The sequence below is a fragment of the Desmodus rotundus genome, chromosome X (assembly GCF_022682495.2).
Source record: "Desmodus rotundus isolate HL8 chromosome X, HLdesRot8A.1, whole genome shotgun sequence".
In the NCBI taxonomy this organism is placed as follows: domain Eukaryota; kingdom Metazoa; phylum Chordata; class Mammalia; order Chiroptera; family Phyllostomidae; genus Desmodus; species Desmodus rotundus.
The window spans coordinates 70,455,435-70,481,796 of NC_071400.1; the positions used below are offsets into that span (position 1 = coordinate 70,455,435).

Below are 26,362 nucleotides of genomic sequence, written 5' to 3' on the forward strand. Positions count from 1 at the left end.
TGAAGGAACTGATGGAAAAAATATCAAGCATTTCCTCCTTCCTCCCCAAGACTTGGCATTGCAAAATTAAACAAAAACCTCCACAACTCAGTGAAATTCACTCATAAAACAATCATAATAACCGCACATTTTATTTACTAATGCAAGTAATGAATCAATAAATCCAAGAGGCATTCAAGTCTATCTGCTTCCCTTAATACATAAAGAAAAAGAATCATTAAAGAAGATGTTTTAAACATATCTAGCTGATGCCACCTTTTAGCTTAAAGGCACATGATTAATTTGTAGTACTTTGACAAATCAGAGAAAATCTATAAAGCAAAGCCATATCAAATTCACAAATTCATAAAACCTGTTCACTATTGAAACCAGGCAAGAACGTTTTATGTACGAATCTGGATCCAATAAACCAGAATTAGAATAAGAATTCTATTCACAAGATTCATGAAGGAAAACGCAGAAATGTTAGCTAATATTATTTATTGTTATTGTTTACTTGTCTCCTCCTTTTAGATGGCAAGCTCCATGTGAGCAGAAACTTTGATCATGTGCCCACCACTGTATTTCTACCCTGGAATGATATCTGGTACAGAGTATACTTCCCAGTAACTGTTTATTGAACCGATGAATGAATTTAACATAAGGATGTGAATCTTCTGTGATTGAAGTAGATAGACATAGTCCATTAGGGAAGGGAAAGGGTATAAAACACTAAACATCTATCCCTGTGCTCAGCACAGAGGCTCAGGTTCCATATTCCACATTGTTAGGTCAAAATTTGCACCTTAAACACAAGCTAGCAAAGGTCAAGAATAGTTCTTTGGTGAATACTAAAGTGGAGCTGGATGCACTGCAGACTGCTGACAGAAGAAACAATTGAGGCATTCTCTCAAGCTGCACAGTAGGAAAATTGAAGAACTGAAGCAATCTGGATCATAAATAATACTGCTTGGTTTAACTAGACAGTGGCAATCTTCCAGTGATTCACCCACTTCATTATGGTGTTATTTAAAAAAAGAATCAGGAAATCCAAGATGGCAGTGGAGTAAGTAAAAGCTACACTAACATCATGCTAGGACCAATCTGGAATTACAACTAAATTATAGAGAAATCATCTTGAATAATGACCTGAACACTACCTGGAGAGAAGTTCTACAACCACGGACAGACATAGAAAAGCAAGGACCTGCAACCAAGGCTACTTTACCCAGCAAGACTATCATTTAAAATTGAAGGAGAAATAAGGAGCTTCCCAGACAAGAAGAAGCTAAAGGAGTTTGTTAACACCTTTACTGTACAAGTACCACAACACATGTTAAAGGGCTTGCTTGAAGAAGAAGAAGAAAAAGGGAAAGAAAAACAAACCAGAGGAAAAGAGTCTAACAATAAAATGGCACTACATCCATATCTATCAATAATCACCTTAAATGTAAATGGCTTAAATGTTCCAACCAAAAGACATAGGGTAGCTGAATGGATAAGAAAACAAGACCCATATATATGCTGCCTCCAAGAGACCCATCTCAGATTGAAAGATACACCCTGACTAAAAGTAAAGGGTTGGGCAAAGATATTTCATGAAAATGGAAAAGAAAAAAAAAGCTGGGGTAGCAGTACTTATATCTGACAAAAGAGACTTTAAAACCCAGACTGTATTAAGAGACAAAGAAGGGCACTACATAATGATAAAGAGAACAATCCAAAACCATAGTAAACATTTATGCACCCAACATAGAATCACCTAAATATATAAAGCAAATCTTGATTGACATAAGTGGAGAGATTGACAGAAATACAACCATAGTTGGGGATTTTAACACACCATTGACTTTAATGGATATATCTTCCAGGCAAAAAATCAACAAGGAGACAGCGGACTTAAATGACACACTAGATCAAATGGATTTAATTGATACTGCAGAGTATTTCACCCCAAAGCAGCAGAATGACATACTTTTCAATGCACATGGGAAATTTTCCAGTATAGACCACATGCTAGGACACAAAAAAAATTTCAATAAATTTAAGAAGATTTAAATCATATCAAGCATCTTCTCTGACCACAATGCTATGAAATTAGAAATCAAAAACAAGAAGAATACTGAAAACCACGCAAAGACATAGGAGCTAAATAACATGTTATTAAACAATGAATAAGTCAACAATGAGGTGAAAGAAGAAATCAAAAGATACCTTGAAACAAATGAAAATGAGGACACAATGATCCAAAATTTGAGGGATGCTGGGAAAGCAATCCTAATAGGGAAATTTATAACATTACAAGCCTGTCTCGAAAAACAAGAGAAAGCTCAAATAAACAATCTAACTTCACACTTAAAGGAACTTGAAAAGGAACAACAAAGAAAGCCCAATGTGAGTAGAAGGAAGGAATTAAGATCAGAGCAGAAATAAATGAAATAGAGTCCAAAAAAATGATACAAAGATCAATGAATCCAAAAGCTAGTTCTTTGAAAAGATAAACAAGATTGACAAATCTTTACCCAGACAAATCAAGAAAAAAAAAGAAAGGATCCAAATATGTAAAATCAGAAATGAAAGAGGAGAATAACAACTGGTGCCAAATACAAAGTATTGTAAGAAAATATTATGAACATTTAAATGCTGACAAACTGGACAAGCTGGATGAAATGGAAAATTCCTAGAAACATACAATCTTCCAAAACTAAATCAGGAAGAATCAAAGAATCTGAATAGACAGATTACACCTAGTAAAATTGAAGCAGTAATCAAAGAACTCCCAACAAATGATAGTCCTGGACCAGATGGCTTCACTGGTGAACTTTACCAAATCTTCTGAGGACTAACACCTCTCCTTCTCAAAATATTTCATAAAATTCAAGAGAAGGGGAGGCTTCCAAACTCATTTTACGAGGACAGGATTATGATAATCCCAAAACCAGATAAAGACACTACAAAGAAAGAAAATTATAGGCCAATATCACTGATGAACATAGATGCTAAAATCCTCAACAAAATATTAGCAAACCAAATCAGCAATGCATCAAAAAGATTATACACCATGATCAACTGGGATTTATTTCAGGAATGCAAGGGTGGTACAACATTCACAAATCAAAAAAATGTGATTCACCACATAAACAAAATGATGGATAACAACCACATGATTATATCAACAGATGCAGAAAAACCTTTTGATAAAAATCCAGCATGCACTTATGATAAAAACTCTCAGCAAAGTAGGAATAGGGGGAACCTACCTAAACATAATAAAGGCCATATGTGACAAACCCACGGTTAGCATCATATTCAATGGGCAAAAACTATAAGTGTTCTCCTTAAGATCAGGAACAAACAGGGATGTCTGGTTTCACCTCTCTTATTAAACATAGTACTGGAAGTCCTAGCCACAGCAATCAGACAAGAAGAAATAAAAGGCATCCACCCCTGGCTGGTGTGATTCAGTGGACTGAGTGGCAGCTTGCAGACCAAAGGGTTGCCTGTTCAGTTACCAGTTGGGGAATATGCCTGGATTGCAGGCCAGGTCCCCAAAAGCGGGTATGTGAGAGGCAACCACACATTGATATTTCTTTCCCTCTCTTTCTCTCTCCCTTCCCCTCTCTCTAAAAACAAATAGATAAAATCTTTAAAAAAAAAGAAATAAAAGGCATCCAAATTGGAAAGGAAGAGGTAAAACTGTCTTTATTTGCAGATGACATGATACTGTATATATAGAACATAAAGGATTCCACCAAGAAACTACCAGAACTGATAAATTAATTAATCAAAGTAGCAGAATACAAAATTAATATTCAGAAATCAGTTGCATTTTTATATGCCAATAATGAACTAACAGAAAGGGAAATTAAGAAAGCAATCCCATTCACAATTGCTTCAAAAAGAATAAAATACCTAGGATAATCCTGACCAATGATGTAAAAGACCTGTATGCGGAAAGTTATAAGACACTGAAGAAATAAATTGAGGAATATACAAATAATTGGAAGCATATACTATGTTCATGGATAGGATGAACTAACATCATTAAAATGTCCATACTACCCAAAGCAATCTATAGATTCAATGCAATTCCTGTCAAGATTCCAGTGACATATTTCACAGAACTAAAACAAATATTTAAAAAATATATGGAACCACAAAAGGCCCTGTATAGCAATTGCAATTCTGAAAAAGAAGAACAAAATTGGAGGAATCACGTTACCTAATATCAAACTATACTACAAGGTTGTAGGTATCAAAACAGCCTAGTACTGACATAAAAACAGACACATGGATCAATGGAACAGAACAGAGAGCCCAGAAATAAAGCCATACTTTGTGGTCAATTAATATTTGATAGAGGAAACAAACAAATGCAATGGGCTAAAGATGGTTTATTCAACAAATGGTGTTTGGAAAATTGGACAGATACGTGCAGGAAAATGAAACTAGACCACCTTCTCACACCACACACAAGAATAAATTCAAAATGGATCAAAGACTTAAATGTTAGACCCAAAACCAAAAGAAAAATTGTAGAAGAAGACATAGGCAGCAAAATCTCGGACATTGCTTGCAGTAATTTTTTATTGGATATATCTCCCCAGGCAAGGGAAACAAAAGAAAAAAATGGGACCTCATCATAAGAAAATGTTTTTACACAGCAAAAGAAATCATCAACAAAATAAAAAGATGACCCACAGAGTAGGAGAACATGTTCACTGATACATCTGATATGGTGTTCCTATCCAAAATTTATAAAGTACTTATGAAAATACCAAAAAAACAAACAACCAAATTAAAAAATGAGCAAAGGACCTGAGAAGACACTTTTCCAAAGAGGATATACAGATGGCCAATAGACATATGAAAAGATGCTCAACATCACTAATCATCAGAGAAATGCAAATTAAAAGCACAACCAGATACTATCTCACATCTGTCAGAATGGCTACCATCAATAAATCAACAACCAATAAGTGTGGTGAGGATGTAGAGAAAGGGGAACCCTTTTGTGCTGTTGGTGGGAATGCAGACTGGTGCAGCCACAGTGGAAAACAGTATGGAGATACCTCAAAAAATTAAAAATGGATCTGCTTTTTGACCCAGTGATCCCACTTCTGGGTATATAGCCAAAGGAACCCAAAACACTAATTCAAAAGAACATAAACACCCCTTTGTTCATTGCAGTGTTATTTACAATCACTGGGATATGGAAGCAGCTCAAGTATCCATGAGTATCAGAGCAGATAAAACAACTGTGGGACATTTACACAATGGAATTCTACTTGGCCATGAAAAAGAAAATTTTACCCTTTACAATAGTATGGATAGACCTGGAGAACATTATGCTAAGTGAATTAAGCGAGTCAGAGAAAGACAAATACCACATGATTTCACTCATATGTGGGATCTAACAAACGAACTGAACTAACAAGCAAAACAGAAACTGACTTATAGACGGAGAACAGATGACAGCTAGTTGGGGAGGGATTGGGGGTGGAGGGATTGAGTAAAAAGGAAAAAGGACTCATGGACATGGACAACAGTGTGGTGATTGCTGGGGGAGGTTATAAGGGGACTAAATGGTAATGGAAAAAATATAATAAAGAGTATATGTTTAAAAATAAACATTATAGGAAAAGTTAAAAAAATAAAAAACAGAATTGCCGTATTATATTACTGAAGCCAGGGTTGTCATGAAAGAATAATATAATTTGCATTACTAACCCAATACACTATCCTTTTGGGGAAAAGTCCTTTTTTTCCCCCTAGAAGTGGACAGAACAGTGAAAGTTAAGATAGTTTTAAATAAGGAGACTTGTGTTTTGCTATGCAGTTTATTAGCAATCTTACCTCGAATGTTTAACTGAATATCTTTCTGCTTTTCTCTAATCTAGCCTGTTCCCTTTATAGTTCATTGGTTGCCATAAAAATATCCACTACACTGAGTATTTCTCATTGCTGAAATGATATGATATTATCAGAAACACTACCAGAAATGAAGCACTCATTCAGTTAAAATAAATGCAAACCAATCCACTACTTTTTTACCTTAATATTTCTGTCTACCTTGGTTGAAAATATGTGTTCTTTGGCAGGTTAAAGTATGTGAGAGGATGGTTGAATGTTACTTATGTTCTCCATCTTTTTGTTAGGTGAGATTATATCTTAAATGAAAAAAATGTTTAGCATCTTGAATGTGTTTACTTCTACATACTAACATTCAAAATAGAGCTTCAACATTCATTATCCAGCACTTAAATGAGTGTTTTCCAGTTACTACATCAATCACAATAATCAAGACACAATGATTGTGTTATGGCAGATAGCTACACTGCTCTTCCAGGCTCAAAGGCCAAAGGACTGAGTAAAATGATCCCCGGCACTGTCTTCAGGGACATGATGAAGGACACAGAATGACTCTTAGAAGAGAGTCTTCAAAGAAAACCAGGACCAGCACAAAGGCAACTTCATGGAGTTCAAAGCCATGACATGGGAATCTGGCATAGGAAGAAACAACATGGAAAAGTGAAAAAGCCTTAACCTAAATTTCAGCTCTGTGGCCCTTACTTGCTCAAGTAGGTTATTTGGCCTCTGACCTTCAGCCTGTTTCTGTGAAATGGGGCTACAGCCCCTGCCTTAGGGTCCTTGTGAGGGTTCAGTAAGATAATGGAGGCGAAGATCCTGGCACAGGGTGTGGAACATACAAGGATCTTAGTAAAGGTGAGCTAGGGTTGTCCATTACTACAGGAGTGCTGTTGACCTTAAGGGATCAATCACTGTGACCACTATTTCAGTGTGCTCTTTGTTGTCCAAAGTGCAGGTTAAGCAGTATTCTTAGCACCAAGCCTGCCACATGCTGCATGTTCAATAATTATGACAGAACATTATTTCTATTGTGTTGACATGCATGGCCATGCAATGACAAAGATCCAGAGGTTAATAATGCCTTACATTCTTGAATTCAGCCTCTGGCTCCCAAGTCCCATGCCACAAGATGCCTTTTCCAGTAGGTTATGTGACAGCTCAGCTATACTTGTATTTTTGTTGAAGAAAAATGTGGTAGCAGTTGAGTAGCTTTGCTCTATGGAAAGCTGTTTCTTTGGAACAAGACTATCAGGGATCTGTGGCCCTAATCTTAGAGAGAGGGACTCAGTAGCAGCAACAAAGAAAGTGACCCTGAATACTACTCTTAACATTTCCCTTTCCTTACTTGGGCATTTGACATAGCATTTCCTTAAGTTTTTCTACAAGTTCATTCTCTACTAATGCTTGCAGCAGGACCCTGTCAAAGTATGGAATAATTACAACTGGACTTTTGGTTGAATGCAGCATTCACCATAAAGCCCAGTAAATTCCAGAGGTGTTAGAAAGCCTAAGCTAATGATGCTTAACTCATTAAGGTCCTGTCAACAAGGCTGAGCAACATGCCATGATTTGTTGATAAATTTCAAGCAAAGGCAAAATTCCCAAACATCATTTCCTTATTTTACTCCCACCCCCACCTCCATCAGGAACAATGAGGAGTTGAATTATTACAAAAGTTGGCTGGGTGATGCTCTCAAAAATCTTACCTTAGCATCATGTTTTAGAGTGGGTATAGCTGGGAGATTAACAAGTACTTAGTTGGAGGACATAGCTACAAATTTTCAGGTTTTCCCTCTCAAACTGTGTATAAAGGAACATGGGACTGGGAGAAGAGTAAGGGAAAGATACTTACTTTTTCAATAACTGTATCTATTCCATGCCTGAGCTGGGTTTCAGTGAAATAGATGGTGGGATACCTTACAATGGATATGTGTTCAGTCACAAAAAAAGATTGGAGGGCCAGTATACTTCATTCAGGACCCTGAGTTTCATTTCCTACATCACATATTGGGATCACTAAGAGCGTGCAGTCAAGGGGTAGTCAGACTGTTACTAGTTACATAGTCCTCTCAAGTCAATTTACATCTCTGAACCTTAGTTTTCTCCTGGGTGGGAAGGGGATAACCATGCCTGCCCAGCAGGGTGGAACTAAGCATTGAATGAGTTGATGTATAAAAACCTCTTAGGTGTTTATTGTGAGGTTCCAGATAAATTTTTTTTAATCTCTCAGCACGTGAAAGTTATGGAGGAAGAGATTATAAGCATGAGTCTGCTCAGATTCTAGGATAATCATCAGTTTCATTTGCTTCCCAATTGGAGTGGAGAGTAGATATACAAGACTGTTTAATTAATACTTGAGTGCAAAGGATTTGGTCTGTCTTCCAATGTTAAATGTGCTAATACACAGAATAGTACTCAATATGTTAGCTGCTATTATTCTTACTGTTGTTATTACTTACTAGTCTGGAGAAACACCATGCCATGCAGAAAGGAGAAAATGGGGAAGCAGAGGGATTTTTCCTTCTTGATTGTGTCTATTGAAGGCAATATTTCTCAACACTTTGTTTAAGTGTTTATACTTTCTTCATTCCTTCACTGACCTCTGATTCCACAGTTTTTCTAAGGGCTACTGATTTGTTTTTTTCCCTTGTATCACTGTTAGACTCTCCCAAGCATCCCAAACCACTTGGCTATCAGTTTTCCAAGATTCCTGATGGAACATACATCACAGGTATCCTTAACTCTCACCTCCAAAAGGCTGGGGAGACACCAGACTCATCTGATTACCTGGATTTTAGTGGAGGATAGCTGTGTCTATTGAGAAGTGATGCGGTTACTGGCGTGGGAATCCTGGCATTACAATGAGTAAGTGACCCCTGGCCTAGTGATTCTCATTCTAGGAAGTGGGCTACAATGTCAGATTGGAAACATGATTTCTCAAGACATATTTCCACACTCCAGCAGCTCTGTTTGGATTCACTAAGAAAGAATACCACTGGCAAGAACAGCTGTTCCTTGAGTGGATATCAGCATTTGGAGGTTAAACAGTCGTTTTTTTAAAAAGTAGGAAACTACACAACCACGCTAGACTTTGCCAGAGTCAAGGCTAGGTGCAGAAGAAATTACCAAGGCATGTAAAGAAATGTCAGGTAAGAAGGGGAATGAATATTCCTGTCAGTATTTAAAAAGTGGCTTCAAACTATTGTGTTTCTAGGGGCCATAGAACTGTATCATAGGTGACTTAAGGGCTGCCAGGGGCTGCCAGGAGCTGTGTGTGTGTGTGTATGTGTATCACAGGTGCCGTCCCCCCGACTCCAGAGGGGGAGGAAAGGAAACTGAGACCCTTCCATCCCTAGTCCAATTGGACTGGGGTGGGGAGCAGCCTTCAAGTGCCTCAGTGGGTTATGTGGAGGAGGGCTAAGCTGAGGCCTGACCACTTTCAGTAAAGGCAGAATACTACTTTAAAGCCAAGAACCAATTTTTTATGATTGTTTTGAGAAAAACAAACTCAAAACAAAACCAAACTTTCCCCCAAATACAATACTCCTCCATTGGTCTCTTGAATAAAATATCAGACTTACCTTAATATATTGTACAACACGCTCATTTACATTCACTTTGTAAGTTTTTAAACCCAGCTCCTTAGATAATCTTAAGATCCTATTCTGGGTGGGTCCCACATAAGCACCGCCAACATCTACGTAATCGACATGTTTATTCTGTAGAAAGAGAAAAAGTGTTAAAAGACTTTAGTTAAAACTTGAAAAAGAAGGTTGTCATAATAAAACATTTACTTTTTACAACTTAAATGTGCCTTTAAGTTGAAAAGAACAACCCTTTTAAGTTGAAAAGAACAACTGAAAAGAACAACCCTTTCTACTCTACTCAAGAACTGGGCACAACCCTGTATGACATTCATTACCAAGCAACCCCATTTGCATAGTTATTGGTGAGGCCATCTCAACAACAGCATACATAAAGAATAAAGAACACTTGCCCTGGCTGGTGTGGCTCACTGGATTGAGTGCTGGCCTGAGAACCAAAGGGTCACCAGTTTGATTCCCAGTCAGGGCACATGCCAGGGTTGTGGGCCAGGTCCCCAGTGGGGAGCATGTGGGAGGCAACCACACATTGATGTTTCTCTCCGTCTCTTTCTCCCTCCCTTCCCCTCTTTAAAAGTAAATAAGTAAAATCTTTTAAAAAAAGAATAAAGAACACTGTAGTACATCCTGCCAATCTAGAACCATTTTAAAGCACTTAGGTTATTTTCTATGCTTTTCTTTGGGGTTGCTGCTGCAGGAGCCACCTTGGGATTTCTTATGCCTAATTCTCTGTTTTGCAACAGATGAAATCTCAAATGAGCCCACACTGATGGGCTATTGATGTGATTTTAAAACACTGGGAAGAATGCATCATAGGAAAAGAGTGCAAAAATGTATTAAAAAGATGCATATATCTAACAAATTAGTTTATAAATATGCAAGCTTTTTTCTTAAATTGAAGTTTACTTTTCCCCTCTTAAATGCAGTTCTACATTTCTCCAGCTTCTTTATTAACACATTTCCCAATGAATTAATCAATAAATTAAATACTGGTGAGTTATAACTTCTCCATGTGTTTGTAATAACTTTTTACAGGTCCGTTTCTACTTTGTTGTTTATACCAATTCTCATTCATATTGCCTTCTCTAGTTTACCTGATTATTTTTTATTGCGTGCCATTTGTTGAATCTGAAAAACTGGAAACAATTTTAATCCTAGGAGGATAATATCTTTCTTAGAGAATATTTATGTCTGCTTCTGCCCAGTAGCTGGGTTCACTAACAATACCTAATAACTTTATTTCATTTTCTGTGCCTGAACGATATGAAGCTGGGCTGAATGTACTCATGGCCTAGTCCTTAGTGCTAGGACACAGTCCAACCCAAAGCATGAGCAATTTACCAACATTTCTCTCCATACGCACACACTTTTCTGAACTTTAGGCTTGACCTTTAGTTGTCCTAGCTTTGTAAGACTTTTGAAAGTATTATTCAGCCTCTCACTTGCTTCTTCAGTGGTCAGCAAACTCCTCCCTCCCCAATGCACCAGTGAGGAGAAAAGTAGGTCAATCTTTCCATTTCAGGTGTAGAAGGGTTGGTACAATTTACCTAATATGTTATTTCCAGAATATTGTCTAGTATTATTCAACTTTGACTTCCTGGAGTAACTCAACCTCATATCATCTTTCTATTGTAGGATATGCTTTGCTAACATATTGTTTAAGATTTTTGCATCTATGTTCATAAATGAGAGTGGGATCATCCCATGATTCTCCTTTCTTCTACAGTCCTTGTCTGTTTTTTCTGCATTAGAGTATTGCTAATCTCCTAAGTTAATAATCATACTTTCTGTTCTCTAGAAGGGTTTGTCTATAAATTGAATGAACTGTTCTTTGAACATTAGGTAGGACACCAAGCCTAGATAGCTATAGAGCTGTAGAGCTATCTAGGCTTAGCATTTTCACTATGGGAAAATAAACTACAGAGTCAATTTATTTTGAGGCAAAAGCAGTACTCATATTTTCTATTTCTTTTTAACTCAGTGTTAATTTCAATAAATTATATTTTTCTTATAATATATGCATTTCATGTATGCTTCAAAATGTGACTGGTAGGGAGTGCGGTGGAGACTTGAGAGAGCTGGCTGGGTGTCCACGGGCAGCAGTGCCAGAGGGATAATTAAGTGTCCAGTTAGATCTCCCTGAGAAGAATGGGGGCTAAGCCCTAAGCTAGGATTCCCACCTAGAGCACCAGGGCCCAAAATATACACAGATATCAACCAACAGTGAAAAGTGGCAGGGCTGCAGAGACAGATGGCTGGAGATGCAGGAGCAGTTTAAAAGGCCAACACACAAATTTTCATTTGCAGCCATTTACCCTGGGCTCTGGCAACGGCAAGGGCATAGTGGGCTGGTGATGCCAGAAGAGAGTCTAAGGACTGAAGCTTGGGGGAGAAAACTAAGAGAGTAGACACCAGGGTCCTGGTGCTGACTCATCCCCCAGAAGCCATCCTGCTCAGGAAGACCTCCCCCCTCTGAACAGCAGCAGCCTGAGGGGAAACAATAGCCCGGACCCCAGGAGGAATTCTGCCCTGGCCCTGTGGAGCTTAAGCCTGACTGCTGAGTGCAAAGTGACCGGATTAACAATTGAAGGAGATAGCCAGAGTCAGTAGATCCCTGGAAAAGGGGAGGGGCAGAGTGGACTGGAGATGCTTGAGGAGAGACTGGGGATGGAGCCTTGGGGAGAGAACTGAGAGAGTAGCTGCTGGAATCCAGTGCTGAGCCAACCCCCATATGCAGCAATCATCCTGCTCAGGCAGACCACTCCCCTCCAAAAAGCAGCAGCCTGAGGGGAAAGGATACCCCTCACCCCAGGAAGGATTCGGCCCTGCCCTTCCGTGCCTAAACCTGACTGCTGAGGGCAGAATGACTGACGTGTTGTACCTCAGTCTTTAGGGTCTTGATTTCAATCTCATTACACAGCCTTTGAAGAGTCCACAAACATGCAACCCTATTAGAAAACAAATACACCATTCCTTTGGTAGCCCTGCAGGCATTTCAACTTAATTAATTTGGTTTTTGAGAATTATAGAGGAATCACACTAGAAAAAAATTGGAAAGTTCTGAACTAATAGAAGACCTATCTGAACAGCTGCCAAGTGACAATATTAAATTTGACATTTCAGTACTTAAAGATCCAGAGTAATTAACTTTTATGTCATCTCCTCAACAAGTAATCCTAATTGCTTATACTATTAGATGCAATTATGATATTATTCAATTCAGTTTCTTATTAAATCCCATTTCTGTTCCTGTTTCCTAAAGCCCCCTTTTTCCTATTCATTTGAAATCTTATAAATGTTAAATTCTAGTTTTCAAGCATTTCAGGGTTCCTTTCTTATATAACTAAGGGGAGTTATAATATCATGATCAATATACAATAGTTCCTGTATAGTGTCAACATACATAAACTATGCAGCATGAAAAAGCAGCCTGGGCCAATAACATATTAGAATTCTCATTTCCCTTATACAAAGAAATTTATTCTTAACTGAAAATCTGCAACATGCCTGATGTTCTTATTTAATACCCAAAGGTTTTAGAGATAAGAAAAGTATGGCTAAAGGGCAACAGAAAATGACAGGAGAATCATATCTAATGAGGTTGTACAGGCAGAATATGCAATCTTTCTTTTTAACTACAAACACTTGCCTTCAATTAGAATTTGAGTTGGAAGCGAGCTTCAACTACATTTAAATTGAATCTCACTGCTCAGATCAGAACAATGAGATGTAAAGAACTAGTAAGACTTACCCAAGGTAAGACAGTGTGTCAAGCCAGTATAGGGGCCAGAATCCCAGTCTCCTCACTCCCAGAACAATAACTTCCCAGGGGACTACATCTGAGGAAGTACTAAGAAATTCTCCATATACAATTATTCTGGATATACAGTAATTTAAAGCAAGTAAGCAAGCAAACAAATATACATGATAGAGGAGCATTTCTGTAGTATTCCCTGGCAAAATGCAGATTCAGCTTCAGCAGGTCTGAGACAGGTCCTGAGATTCTGCATTTCTATCAAGCTCCAAGGTGATTCTGAAGCTAGGGGCCTATAGGACACTTTGAAAACCAAGGCTGTAGAGCTGTCTTAGAGCTGAACAAAGTGAAAATAGGCCCATCATATACCCCTGTACATCTAAAAATGTAAGAAGCAAATGACAGAGAGGAGCATAGCATGGTGTGACTGAAACAGCTGGTAGAATATCTTAGTTTAGATGTTGCTCTTTGGCTACTCCATATCCATTCATATTCTCTTTCCCATGCCTGCTTTTATTATGTATCTTGAAAATGTTAAATACTTGCTTTCCCAGGATCCCTAGCAGCTAAGGGTAGTTAAGTACCCTAACTCTGACCAATAGGACACAAGCAAATGTCTGCTGGGGTCTTGGGGTAAAGGAAAAACTCAGTGGTAGGTAACTTGGTCACCTCTTCATGCTCTTTCCTGCCTTAAATGAGGACCTGATGCTCAGAGATGCAGTATCCATCTTGTTACCACTGGCAATAAGCCAACATATAAAGAATAAGGTGAAAGACTAAAAGAGCATAATCTTGATGACAAAGCTGAACCCCTGCACTAGCCTGAACTACCTACCACCAGACTTCTTATGTAAAATAATTGAATGTTTGTATTGCTTAAGCCATTCTTATTATCATGATACAAGCCATTCTGTTCTAAGTCTGATACATCTTCTAATTAGACAGATGCTTCTTTTCCTTCCAGTCACTTCAATAATTTCATTTTGTCCCTACAGCCAGTCCCCAGCCTTTAATACTCTATTTGTGTGCTCTAACAGAGTCTCATAAATGACCTTTTAACTGCCCAAAACAAAGGTCTTTTCAATCTTCATCGTATATCAAATGCTGATGGTATTTGACTATTTAGCCTACCTTCCTCTTTCCTGTACTGATTTGAATGGCACTGTTCTAATGTGGTCCTCCTGTGCCTCCGCCCCCCTTAAATCTACATGCTCCCCAAAATTCCATCTTTGGCCCTATTTCCTTCCCACCCTATGTCATCTAGCTGTATACTTTTATCTGCTGCCAGAGGTTCAACCACCTGCATCCATTTCCTTGAATAGTATTAATCAATAGTTAGTGTGCATTGTTCCAGAATGGTGATATAATCTCAAGCACAGGCAGACCTTAGAGAGATGGCAGGTTTGGTTCCAGACCACAGCAATAAAGCAAATATCCAATAAAGGGACTCACATAATTTTTTAGTCTCAATGCATATAAAAGGTATGTTTATACTATAATGTAGCCTATTAAGTGCGTAATAGCATTGTGTCTAAAAAACAATGTACATTCTGTAATTTAAAAATACTATATTGCTAAAAAATGATAACCATTATCTGAGCCTTCAGCAAGTCATAAACATTTTGCTGGTGGAGATTGTTACCTTCAATTCATAATTAAAAAAATGCAATGTCTGCAAGGCACCAATAAAACAAGGTATGCTGTATAAAAATCAGTGATGTAGTGAGAACTGGGTTTCTTGTCATGTCTAGATGACTCTACCTGATCAAAAAGTATCTCTGGCAGCAGCACACCATTAAGGGAACAAAGACCAAGGAAAAAGTTATGCAAAAATATGCTATATTTGTTTCTTCTTACTGCAGCTACACTTCTTTTAAGTTTTGTATCCTTGGATAAATAAACAAGGAACCTATACTAAGTGCACTTGTGTCATGGGTGTATAGTTACGTTGAGTCGGGTCGAACTGTAACCCCACCCTGAGACACTACATCCTCTATTTAGGTCTCTAGTATAGAAATTTTGACATTGTGCTAAAGTTATTTGTTCACGTTTGTGTTCTTCATTAGAATGTAAGCTCCTGAAGGTCAGAGACTGTCACACTTTTGGTGAGTGCTTATTGAAAAGAAGGGACACTTATTTGACAGAGTAGTTTAGGGCTATGGAGGACAAATGGCTTCACTGCATGAACTCTTGAGATCTCTTCTAGCTCTGTGTCTTCCAATGATCCTGCTTCTACTTTGTGTGAGATATTACATATAAGTATTTAAATTACTTACTCTTACAGTGTATGTTCTACCTCCAACTCTGTCCCGGGCTTCTAAAACCAAAACACTAACTTCAAGTTCAGCTAACAGTTTAGCTGCAGATAATCCTAAAAGGAAAAAAAAAAAAAAGAGAAACAAAATCAAAGAACACATTAACATCTAAACATGAAACATCCAAGATTTAATCAGATCTACACATAAAGTTAATGCAAGGTATCATACAGAATCCATTGATTTTTCTGTCTTTTTAACATATTCTGACTGTACTATGATTAACTTTATAATATATCATATATTATATAAATATATATATAAAATATAAACATACAATATAATATATAATATAATATATAATATATGATATATATTATAATATATTATATTACCCATCATATTTTTATTATCTATCAAAAGTATAGTTGAACAAAGTATAATAATTTTTAAATATATATTTTGTAGTTCAAAAATAATCAAATCACATTTAAAAGAACTTGGTGCACCTTTAATCAGTCTTTATTGTGCACCTCTTCCAGAAATCCTGATTGTATAAACAGAAGAGTAAGTTTTCCTGGAAACTTCCCCTGGCTACATCTCAGTATATCTGTGCTTTTCTCAACTTAAAACTCCCCTATAATCACTTCCTGTGATGTAATACTTGTATTACATGCTTGCCAGATCATGTTTTCCCCACTCCATTTAAAGTTACCAAAGGTAGATACTATGCTTTATACCTGATTCATTCACTTAAAGCTAAGAAAACATTTTCAATTGTACATAAAAACTTTCATAAAAGCTTGATTTTAAACCAGTATACTAATACCAGAAAAGTGGAGAAAGTGTTGTGAATTAACATTATATCAAAGGTGCCTGTTATTGACATTACTTATCATTGATGTTAATCTTGACCAACTGGCTGAGTTATTGTTTGCCAGGTTTCTCTACTGTAAAAGCTACCCCCGCTCCTTCCATGCTATACTCTTTGAACAGAAGTCTATGCACAACCTACACTTTAGAAGATTCAGAGAACAGATTTGCCAGAAAGGCTTGGGGGGCTAGGTGAAGAAGGTAAAGGGAATAAAAATTGCAAGTTGGTAGCCACAAAATAGTGCCAGGGATATAAAATACAGCATAGGAAATATAGTCAATAATACTGTAATAACTATGTATGGTGCCAGGTAGGGACTGGAAATATTGGGGGACTGCTTTGTAAAGTATATGATTATCTAATCACTATGCTATACATCTGAAAACTAATACAAAATAATAATGAATATAAACTGTAATGAAAAATAAAAATTAAAAAAAGAAGTGGGAAGTTATGCCCCAGTTCCTTGAGGATGAAGTAAACACATAAATTATTTTGAATTCTTCTGCTCAAGAGATTTGTCTCTTTCCCCCCATTTATTTATGTGTTTAATGATGTATTTATATCAATATGGACTCATAAATGGCTGTTTTATACTTTGGATTATAATCCAATACCACATTGTTTATTCTGTTTTGCTCAAATTCTTCTAGCTTTGGTCACTGGGAGCTGTTTCAATTGTCTCGTGTGTTGCTTTGACATGCTCCCATCATTTTGTATATATGTGTCTGTGTACTTCCTTAATTTCTGGCATTACAAGATGTTCCAATCTCATCATTTCTCTCTCTGCCCTGGTCCTAGAATCAGCCATTTCTCCCATGAGCCTTTGTTCCTTTTATTAGAAACCAATATCTGGACTCTTGGTGTGTCCCATTGTTACTTGGGGTGTCACTGCTTCTAGAGCCTCTCGGCTCACAGAGTAAGAAAATATATGTGTGTACACACTTATTTTTAAATATATATATTTTTTACTTCTAATGGTATTTTATACCTAGTTATCTTTATACTTCTATTAGAAAAAATATGAAGCTGACTACAGAGATAAATATACTTCAAGGAGAAAAAAAATCATTAGTCAGAACATTAGAGTGAAAGAGGGAAAAGAATAACACCAGGGATAAGATTAGTAAAATGATACAAATGATATCTAAATATGTATAACAGTGGTAGAGGAGATGAACTATTCTCATTGATTTTTAAACCTAGTAATTTGATAGGTCACTCCTAATGGCATATATCTTAAAAACAAAAAGAACTGCAAATATTTTGTTCAGTAACCATTTCATTGGTACTAGTATTGGTATTGTCATTTTGAGATTATTATGTATGTGGTATGGGATAAAGGATCTGACTACATTCAAAATGCAAAAACCAGAAAATGGGAAAATAGCAGATCATAGAAAGGCAAATTTTTAATAATTTTGCAATTTAAGTGTTTTAAATGGGAATGATGGCTTTAAAACAATACAGTTCCGTAACAGAGGAGTGAAGCCAATATGGCCGCGAGATAGGTGGGAGCGGAGTCCACTTCCCCTCAACACCAGTGAAATACCTAGCTGATCTGAGGAGCAGAGTGAACAGCCAATGGTATTCCGGCATATATGATCGGAGACCAAAGATAGAGGACATTGAAAGATCAGACGGTAAAGAAGAGTGCTTAAGGACAATAAGGTCCCCGGGACTTGCGCGGGGACCAGGGCGGCTGAAGCCCCGGCCGGAGCGCTGGGTTTGCTGCAGGATTCTTGGGAGAGAGCCAGGCTGAGCTGTGTGAGCAGCCAGGTACATGTTTGGACCAGGGGGGCTTGAATAGGAAGAATTTCTCAAAAAGAAAAAGAAAATAAGAGGCACCCAGCGGCTAATTAGAGAACTCTCCGCAGCAGCCTCGGCCTCTGGAGCCCCTCCCCCCTCAGCCCCTGGACTGTGAACGCAGAAAAGCAGCCCCGGCGCTCACCTGAAGCCCCATTGCGCACACCCAGATTAGCAGAGTGGGGACCCACACCTGAAACCCCGGCTGGTCGCCCAACCCTGAAACCCGGCCCCACCTGAACACTCGGGTGGGTGCGCACTGGGAGCTGAGGTTAGCTGCCCCACCCACAGGCCCAAAGCAGTGGACCGAAGGGCTGCGGGACTCAAGCCCAAAGTGGCTGGATAGGCCCGCCACGAGAGACTCAGTCCCAAAGCCGCCCCGCAGGCCTGCGAGACTCAGGCCCTGAGCTGGGGACCAGCCAGCCAAGCTCGACCTAGGCCCAAAGAAGCATATCCGCTGATCTATGGCCTGCAGGCCTGCTAGGGACCACACCTACAACTCTTACCTAACCCCTGTGCATAGAGCCCTGCAGGGCCTAATGGCTCTCTAGGACTAAGGCAGAACACCCAGCAGAGGGTAGCTGCAGGACTAGGGGAGACTGCATTCCCCGGAAAGACTCGACCCAGTAGGGGGCTGAACTACCCCATAGCAGCACCAAGAGCCCCTAGCATCTAAGACAGCAAAGAGCAAGAAGGTGGAGTGTGAGTTGCCCCTAATTGGTGCAACTCCAGGACAGCACAACTGGTGAACTAAAGGCCTAGTGGGGAGCAGAAGGACCCTGAGGAACTGGACTGCAGGCTAACAACAGTGAAGAGTGTGGCTCAGGAAGGGAGAAAAGTGAAACCACTCCTTCCAACCACCCCCTCCCTTTCCACAGACAGGAAGACCAGCAGAACTAATCTGACCGGTTTAAAGCCAGCAGAAGACTTTTTTTTTTTTTTCTTTCCTACTTTCCCCCTGAATTCCTTCTTCCTTTCTGTCCTTCTTTTTTTTATATTCCTTCTTCCTTCCATCCTTTACCTTTTTTATTCCTTCTTCCCGCCTTCTCTTATTTATTCTTTTGTTTTAATTTTTGTTAAAATTCCTTCTTATCTTGCCTCCAATCTTTCTTTATTCCTTCTTCCTTCCTTCCTTTCCTTTTCTATTCCCTTTTTCCCTCCTTCCCTTCTTTTTTTTGTTTTTGTCCCCCTTCCTCTTTTTCCCACAGGTAAGACAAGAAAACCCGGAGTGCTGAAAAGACCAGAGTTAGACCGTGTTACACCCACAAACGTCAGCTCAAGACCAGTGAGCACAGGAGATTAAGGAGACAGCACCACTGAATCCCATTGGCATTCTACCATAGAAGTTCATACCATAAACCCAGGGAGTCAGAATAGAGCAATTTAAGAAGCAGAGGCTAACAAGAAGAGTCTCACAAACAATGGGAAGACAAAGAAACAATCCCCAAATGAAAGGAAAGAAGGAAGCCTCAGAAAGAATGCTAACTGAAAAAGAGGCAAGTCAACTATCAGATACTGACTTCAAAGCAATGGTTATCAGGAAGCTCACTGAGCTCTCTGAGCTCACAGACAACTATCAGAAACTACAGGGAAACTACAATGAACTCACTGCAAACTATATTAACATGAAAAAGGAAATAGAAACTATCAACAAGGGCCAAGAGGAAATGAAGAATACAATTTCTGAATTGAAGAACACAGTAGAAGGAATGAAAAGCAGACTTGATGAAGCACAGGATCGGATCAGTGAGCTGGAGGACAAAGTAGAAAAAAACACCCAGAAAGAGCAAGAAAAGGAAAGGAGGCTCAGAAAGAATGAAGAGGGGTTAAGGGAAATGCAGGACAACATGAAACGTAACAATATTCATATAATAGGAATACCAGCAGGAGAAGAAGAAGAGCAAGGGATAGAAAACCTGTTTGAAAAAGTACTGATGGAAAATTTCCCTAATCTGATGAGAGAAAAAGTCACCCAAATCCAGGAAACACAGAGAATCCCAAGCAAGAGGAACGCAAAGAGACACACTGCAAGACATATCATAATTAAAATGGCAAAATTCCAAGACAAAGAGAGGATCTTAAAGGCAGCAAAGGAGAAAAAGGAAGTAACATACAAGGGAGCCCCAATAAGGTTAGCAACTGACTTCTCCATGGAAATGCTCCAAGCCGGAAGACAATGGCAAAAAATGTTCCAAGTAATGAGAACCAGAGGCCTGCAACCAAGACTACTTTACCCAGCAAGGCTCTCAATCAAGATAGAAGGCCAAATAAAGAGCTTCCCAGACAAAAGAAGTCTAAAAGAATACACTTCCACCAAATCAGCTCTGCAAGAGATGCTAAAGGGACTGCTTTAAGGAAAGGCAGGAAAAGAGAAAGAGAGAGGAACACAGGCAGGAAAAAATGGCAATGAATAACTACCTATTGATAATACCCTTAAACGTAAATGGATTAAATGCTCCAATCAAAAGACATAGAATAGCTGAATGGATATGAAAACATGACCCACACATATGCAGCCTACAAGAGACCCTTCTCAGGACAAAAGACTTGAACGGACTGAAAGTGAAGGGCTGGAAACAAATTTTCCAGGCAAACGGACAGGAAAAAAAAGCAGGGGTAGCAACACTCATATCATACAAAATAGACTCCAAAGAAGGGCCATAAAGAGAGACCCAGAAGGTCACTTCATAATACTCGAAGGAAGAATCCACCAAGAAGACATAAACATTGTAAATATATATGCATCCGACATAGGAGCACTCAAATAAATAAAGAAAATCTTGGAGGACTACAAGAAAGATATTGAGAGCAAAGAAATTATAGTAGAGGACTTTAACACCCCACTGTCAAAAATGGACAGGTCTTCCAAACAAAATATCAACAAGGATATTGTGTCACTTAACAATACCCTAGAGGAAATGGACTTAACTGATATATATAGAGCTTTTCATCCGAAAGAAGCAAAATACACATTCTTTTCAAGTGTCCATGGAACTTTTTCAAAGATAGACCACATGATAGGACACAAAGCAAGCCTCAACAATTTCAAGAAAATTGAAATCATACCAAGCATTTTCTGTGACCACAAGGCACTCAAACTAGAAACCAACCCGAAAGGAAAACACCCCAAACACTCAAAATCATGGAGACTGAACAGCATGTTATTAAACAATGAATGGGTCAAGAACGAGATTAGGGAAGAAATCAAAAACTTTCTGGAAACAAACGAAAATGAACTCACAACAACCCAAAACCTATGGGACACAGCAGAGGCAGTCCAGAGAGGGAAGTTAATAGCAACACAGGCCTACCTAAAAAGATAGAAACATTTCAAACAAAAAACCTAACCCTATGGCTACAAGAACTTGAGGAACAACAACAAAGACAGCCCAGAGGAAGCAGAAGGAAGGAAATAACCAAGATCAGAGCAGAGTTAAATGACATAGAGACTAAAAGCACAATTCTAAGGATCAATGAATCCAGGAGCTGGTTCTTTGAAAAGATAAACAAAATCGACAAGCCTTTAAGCATGCTCATCAAGAAAAAAAGAGAGAGGATTCAAAGAAACACAATTAGAAATGAAAGAGGAGAGATTACAACTGAAACCACAGAAATACAAAGGATTGTAATAAATTACTATGAAGAACAGTATGCCAAGAAATTTGAAAACCTAGGTGAAATGGACATATTTCTAGAAAATATAATCTTCCAAAACTGAATAAAGAAGCAGAAAACCTGAACAGACCAATAACAGCAGACCAAATTGAAGCAGTCATCAAAAAACTCCCAACACACAAAAGCCCTGGACCAGATGGTTCCACAGGAGAATTCTACAAAGCATTTAAGGAAGAACTAACCCCTATCCTTCACAGACTATTCAAAAAAATCCAAAGTGATGGAAGACTCCCAAACTCTTTTTATGAAGCCAGCATCATCCTAATGCCAGAACCAGATAAAGACACAACGAAGAATGAAAACTTCAGGCGAATATCGCTGATGAACATAGATGGTAATATTCTCAAGAAATATTGGCAAACCGCATCCAGCAATACAGTAAAAAGATCATCCACCATGACCAAGTGGGATTCATCCCAGGTATGCAAGGATGGTACAATATTCGCAAATCAATAAACATAAGACATCACATCAACAACAGCAAAGGCAAAAATCACATGATCATATCAATAGATGTGGAAAAAAATTTGATAAGATACAGCACCCATTTCTGATAAAAACACTCAGCAAAGTGGGAATAGAGGGAGCATTCCTCAACATCATAAAGGCCATATATGAGAGACCTACAGCCAACATCATACTCAATGACAAAAACTTAGAGCTTTCCCACTAAGATCAGGAACAAGACAAGGATGCCCTCTCTCACCACTCCTATTCAACATAGTATTGGAAGTCCTAGACACAGCAGTCAGACAAGAAAAAGCAATAAAAGGCATCCAAATTGGAAAGGAGGAAATGAAACTGTCACTGTTTGCAGATGACATGAGAGTGTACATAGAAAGTCCTATAGACTCCACCAAAAAACTACTCGACCTAATAAATGAATTTGGCAAAACAGCCGGATACAAAGTCAATACTCAGAAATCAAAGGCATTCCTGTATACCAACAACGAAACAGCTGAAACAGAAATCAGGAAAAAAATCCCATTTGATATAGCAACAAGAAAAATAAAGTACCTAGGAATAAACCTAACCAAGGAGGTAAAAGACCTGTACTCAGAAAACTATACAACACTGAAGAAAGAAATTATGGAAGACACAAACAAATGGAAGCATGTACCATTCTCATGGATTGGAAGAATTAACATCATCAAAATGGCCATACTACCCAAAGCAATTTATAGATTCAATGCAATCCCTATTAGAGTACCCATGACATATTTCACAGATATAGAACAAACATTTCAGAAATTTATATGGAACCATAAACAAACCCGAATAGCTGCAGCAATTTTGAGAAAGAAGAACAAAGCAGGAGGGATCACAATACCTCATATCAAACTGTACTACAAGGCCACGGTAATCAAAACAGCCTGGTACTGGCATACAAACAGGCACATAGACCAATGGAACAGAACAGAGAGCCCAGAAATAAACTCAAGTCTTTACGGTCAATTAATATTTGTCAAAGGAGGCAGGAGCATAAAATGGAGCAAAAACAGTCTCTTCAACAGATGGTGTTGGGAGATCTGGACAGCTACGTGCAAAAAAATGAAACTCGATCACCAACTTACGCCATACACAAAAATAAACTCAAGATGGATAAAAGACTTAAATTTAAGTCGTAACACCATAAAAGTCCTCGAGGAAAACATTGGCAGGAAAATCTCAGACATTCCATGCAGCAACATCCTCACAGGCACGACCCCTAAAGCAAGGGACATAAAGGAAAGAATAAACAAATAGGACCTCATCAAAATAAAAAGCTTCTGCATGGCTAAAGAAAACAGCACCAAATTACAAACAGAACCAACAGTATGGGAAAACATATTTGCTAATGATACCTCAGACAAGGGCCTGATCTCCAAAATATATAAAGAAGTCACATGACTCCACTCCAGGAAGAGAAACAACCCAATTAAAAAATGGGCAAAGGACTTGAACAGACACTTCTCCAAGGAAGACATACAGAGGGCCAGAGACATATGAAAAGATGCTCAGCATCACTAGCCATCAGAGAGATGCAAATTAAAACTACAATGTGGTACCATCTCACACCAGTCAGAGTGGCCAACATAAACAAATCCACAAACAAATGTTGGAGAGGATGTGGAGAAAAGGGAACCCTAGTGCACCGTTGGTGGGAATGCAGACTGGTGAGGGCACTGTGGAAAACAGTATGGAATTTCCTCAGAAAACTGAAAATGGAACTGCCCTTTGACCCAGCAATTCTGCTGCTGGGATTATACCCTAAGAACCCTGAAACACCAATCCAAAAGAACCTACGCACCCCAATGTTCATAGCAGCACAATTTACAATAGCCAAGTACTGGAAGCAACCTAAGTGCCCATCAGCAAACGAGTGGATCCAGAAACTGTGGTATATTTACACAATGGAATTCTACACAGCGGAGAGAAAGAAGGATCTTCTACCCTTTGCAACAGCATGGATGGAACTGGAGAGCGTTATGTTAAGTGAAATAAGCCAGACGGTGAGGGACAAATACCGTATGATCTCACCTTTAACTGGAACATAATAAATAGAAAAAAAAAAGGAAACAAAATATGACCAGAGACATTGAAGTTAAGAACAATCTAACAACAGACAGGGGGGAGTGGGGAGGGGACAGTGAGGAGAGGGGATTACAGGAACTACTCTAAAGGACACATGGACAAAATCAAGAGGGAGGTTGGAAGTGGGGGAGGGATGTGGGTTTGGCTGGGGTCGGGTAGAGGGATGGGGAGAAAAGGCACACAACTGTAATTGAATAACAATAAAAAATCAAAATTAATAAAAAGTAACAGAGGAAATAAAATTTAAATTTAACCTACTTAGGTAGGCATTTATTCAAGGAAAAAAACCCAACAATACAGTTCCTCTCCTGATTTCTGTCTTCAATCATTTGAATTTTACAGAAACCAAAATAAAGTAGGTTAATGGATTTATTAGAGAGGTTTTTTTTTTTTTTTAAAGCAACTCTACTAAAAGCTCACCTCGTTTGAGAGTTCAGGCAATGGTAGTCCTAATTATTATATCTGGAGAGCCAGGGTGACAGTAGGCAGCCAGCATTTTGAGGTTGTCGTGGCAATCTCAAGCCAAGTTCCAGCTTCTTAAAGCTGCTGCCCATGAAAACTGTATTCCCACAGATTCTGCACTGCTTCCAACATACTGAGATAGCTACTCTTCCCATAGCAATGATATAGTAAATGATTGAACCCACACAGTGTACCCAAAGAAGGAGTTAATAACATCTGCAGTGGCCTTGGCTGTGTGGCTCAGTTGATTGGAGTGTTGTCCCATAAACTGAATGAGTGGACACAGGTTTAATTCCCATTCAGGGTACATGTCTAGGCTGTGGGTTCCATCCCCAGTTGGGGCACATACAGGAGGCAGCTGATCAATGTTTCTCTTTCATATCGGTGTTTCTCTCCTTTTCTCTCTCCTTCTTTTCCCTTCCCTCTAAAATAAATAAGCATGTCCTTGGGTGAGAATAAAATTAAAAAACCTCAAGACACATCATAATTGAGTTATCCAAGGTTAAAGACAAGGAGAGAATCTTAAAAGCAGCAAGAGAAAAGGAGACCGTTACCTACAAAGGAGTTCCCATAAGACTATCAGGTGGTTTCTCAAAAGAAACCTTGCAGGCAAGAAGGGCTGGAAAGAAGTATTCAAAGTCATGAAAGGCAAGGACCTACATCCAAGATGACTCTATCCAGCAAAGCTATCATTTAGAATGGAAGGGCAGATAAAGTGTTTCCCAGATAAGATCAAGTTAAAGGAGTTCATCATCACCAAGCCCTTATTATATGAAATTTTAAAGGGCCTTACTTAATAAAAGAAGATCAAAACTATAAACAGTAAAATTACAACAAACTCACAACTACCAACAACTGAACCTAAAAACAAAACCAAAAACAAACTAAGCAAACAAATAGGACATGAACAGAATCACAGAAATGGATATCACATGGAAGGTTATCAGCAGGGAGTGGGAGGGGTAAGAATGGGGGGAAAAGGTACAGGGAATAAAAAGCATAAATGATAGGTACAAAATAGAGAGGAGGAGGTTAAGAATAGTATAGGAAATGTAGAAGCCAAACTACTTCTATGTATGACCCATGGACATGAACTAAGGGGGCAAATGTTGGTGGGAGGGGGTGCAGGGCAGAGGGGGATAAAGGGGAAAAATGGGGCAACTGTAATAGCATAATCAATAAAATATACTTTAAAAAACATCTTCAATAAAGATTTCAAGGAAATAGTCCTTTACTTCCTGAGATATAAATCTTAGTATCTTGTTACTGTAGAACCTAGCTTCACACTTACTCTTGCCTTCTTTACCTCAGCAAGGGTCTTTCCTTTACCTTACCTCTTAAAGCACATTCACCATGCTTTATTTCAGAAAAACAGAAATTGGTCCATTTCACTCATGCCACCCTTTCCAGTTAAATTTCTGGTTTGTTTATTTGTTTCTTTCTTTTAATCTTTTTATTGTTGTTCAAATACAGTTGTCTCTATTTTCCGCCCTCCTCTCCCCCAAACCCA

The 26,362-nt window shown here is 38.6% G+C and overlaps 1 protein-coding gene across 1 annotated transcript in view; it reads right to left on the reverse strand.

Moving 5' to 3' along the window:
• Window positions 1-26,362, reverse strand: part of MAOA (monoamine oxidase A) — an 87,361-nt gene that overhangs the window by 50,232 nt on the left and 10,767 nt on the right. The window contains exons 2-3 of the mRNA XM_045187515.3: window positions 15,483-15,577; window positions 9,432-9,569 (exon numbers count right to left, since the gene is read on the reverse strand). Of these exons, the coding sequence (XP_045043450.3) occupies window positions 9,432-9,569; window positions 15,483-15,577 (233 nt within the window). The remainder of the gene's footprint in view (window positions 1-9,431; window positions 9,570-15,482; window positions 15,578-26,362) is intronic.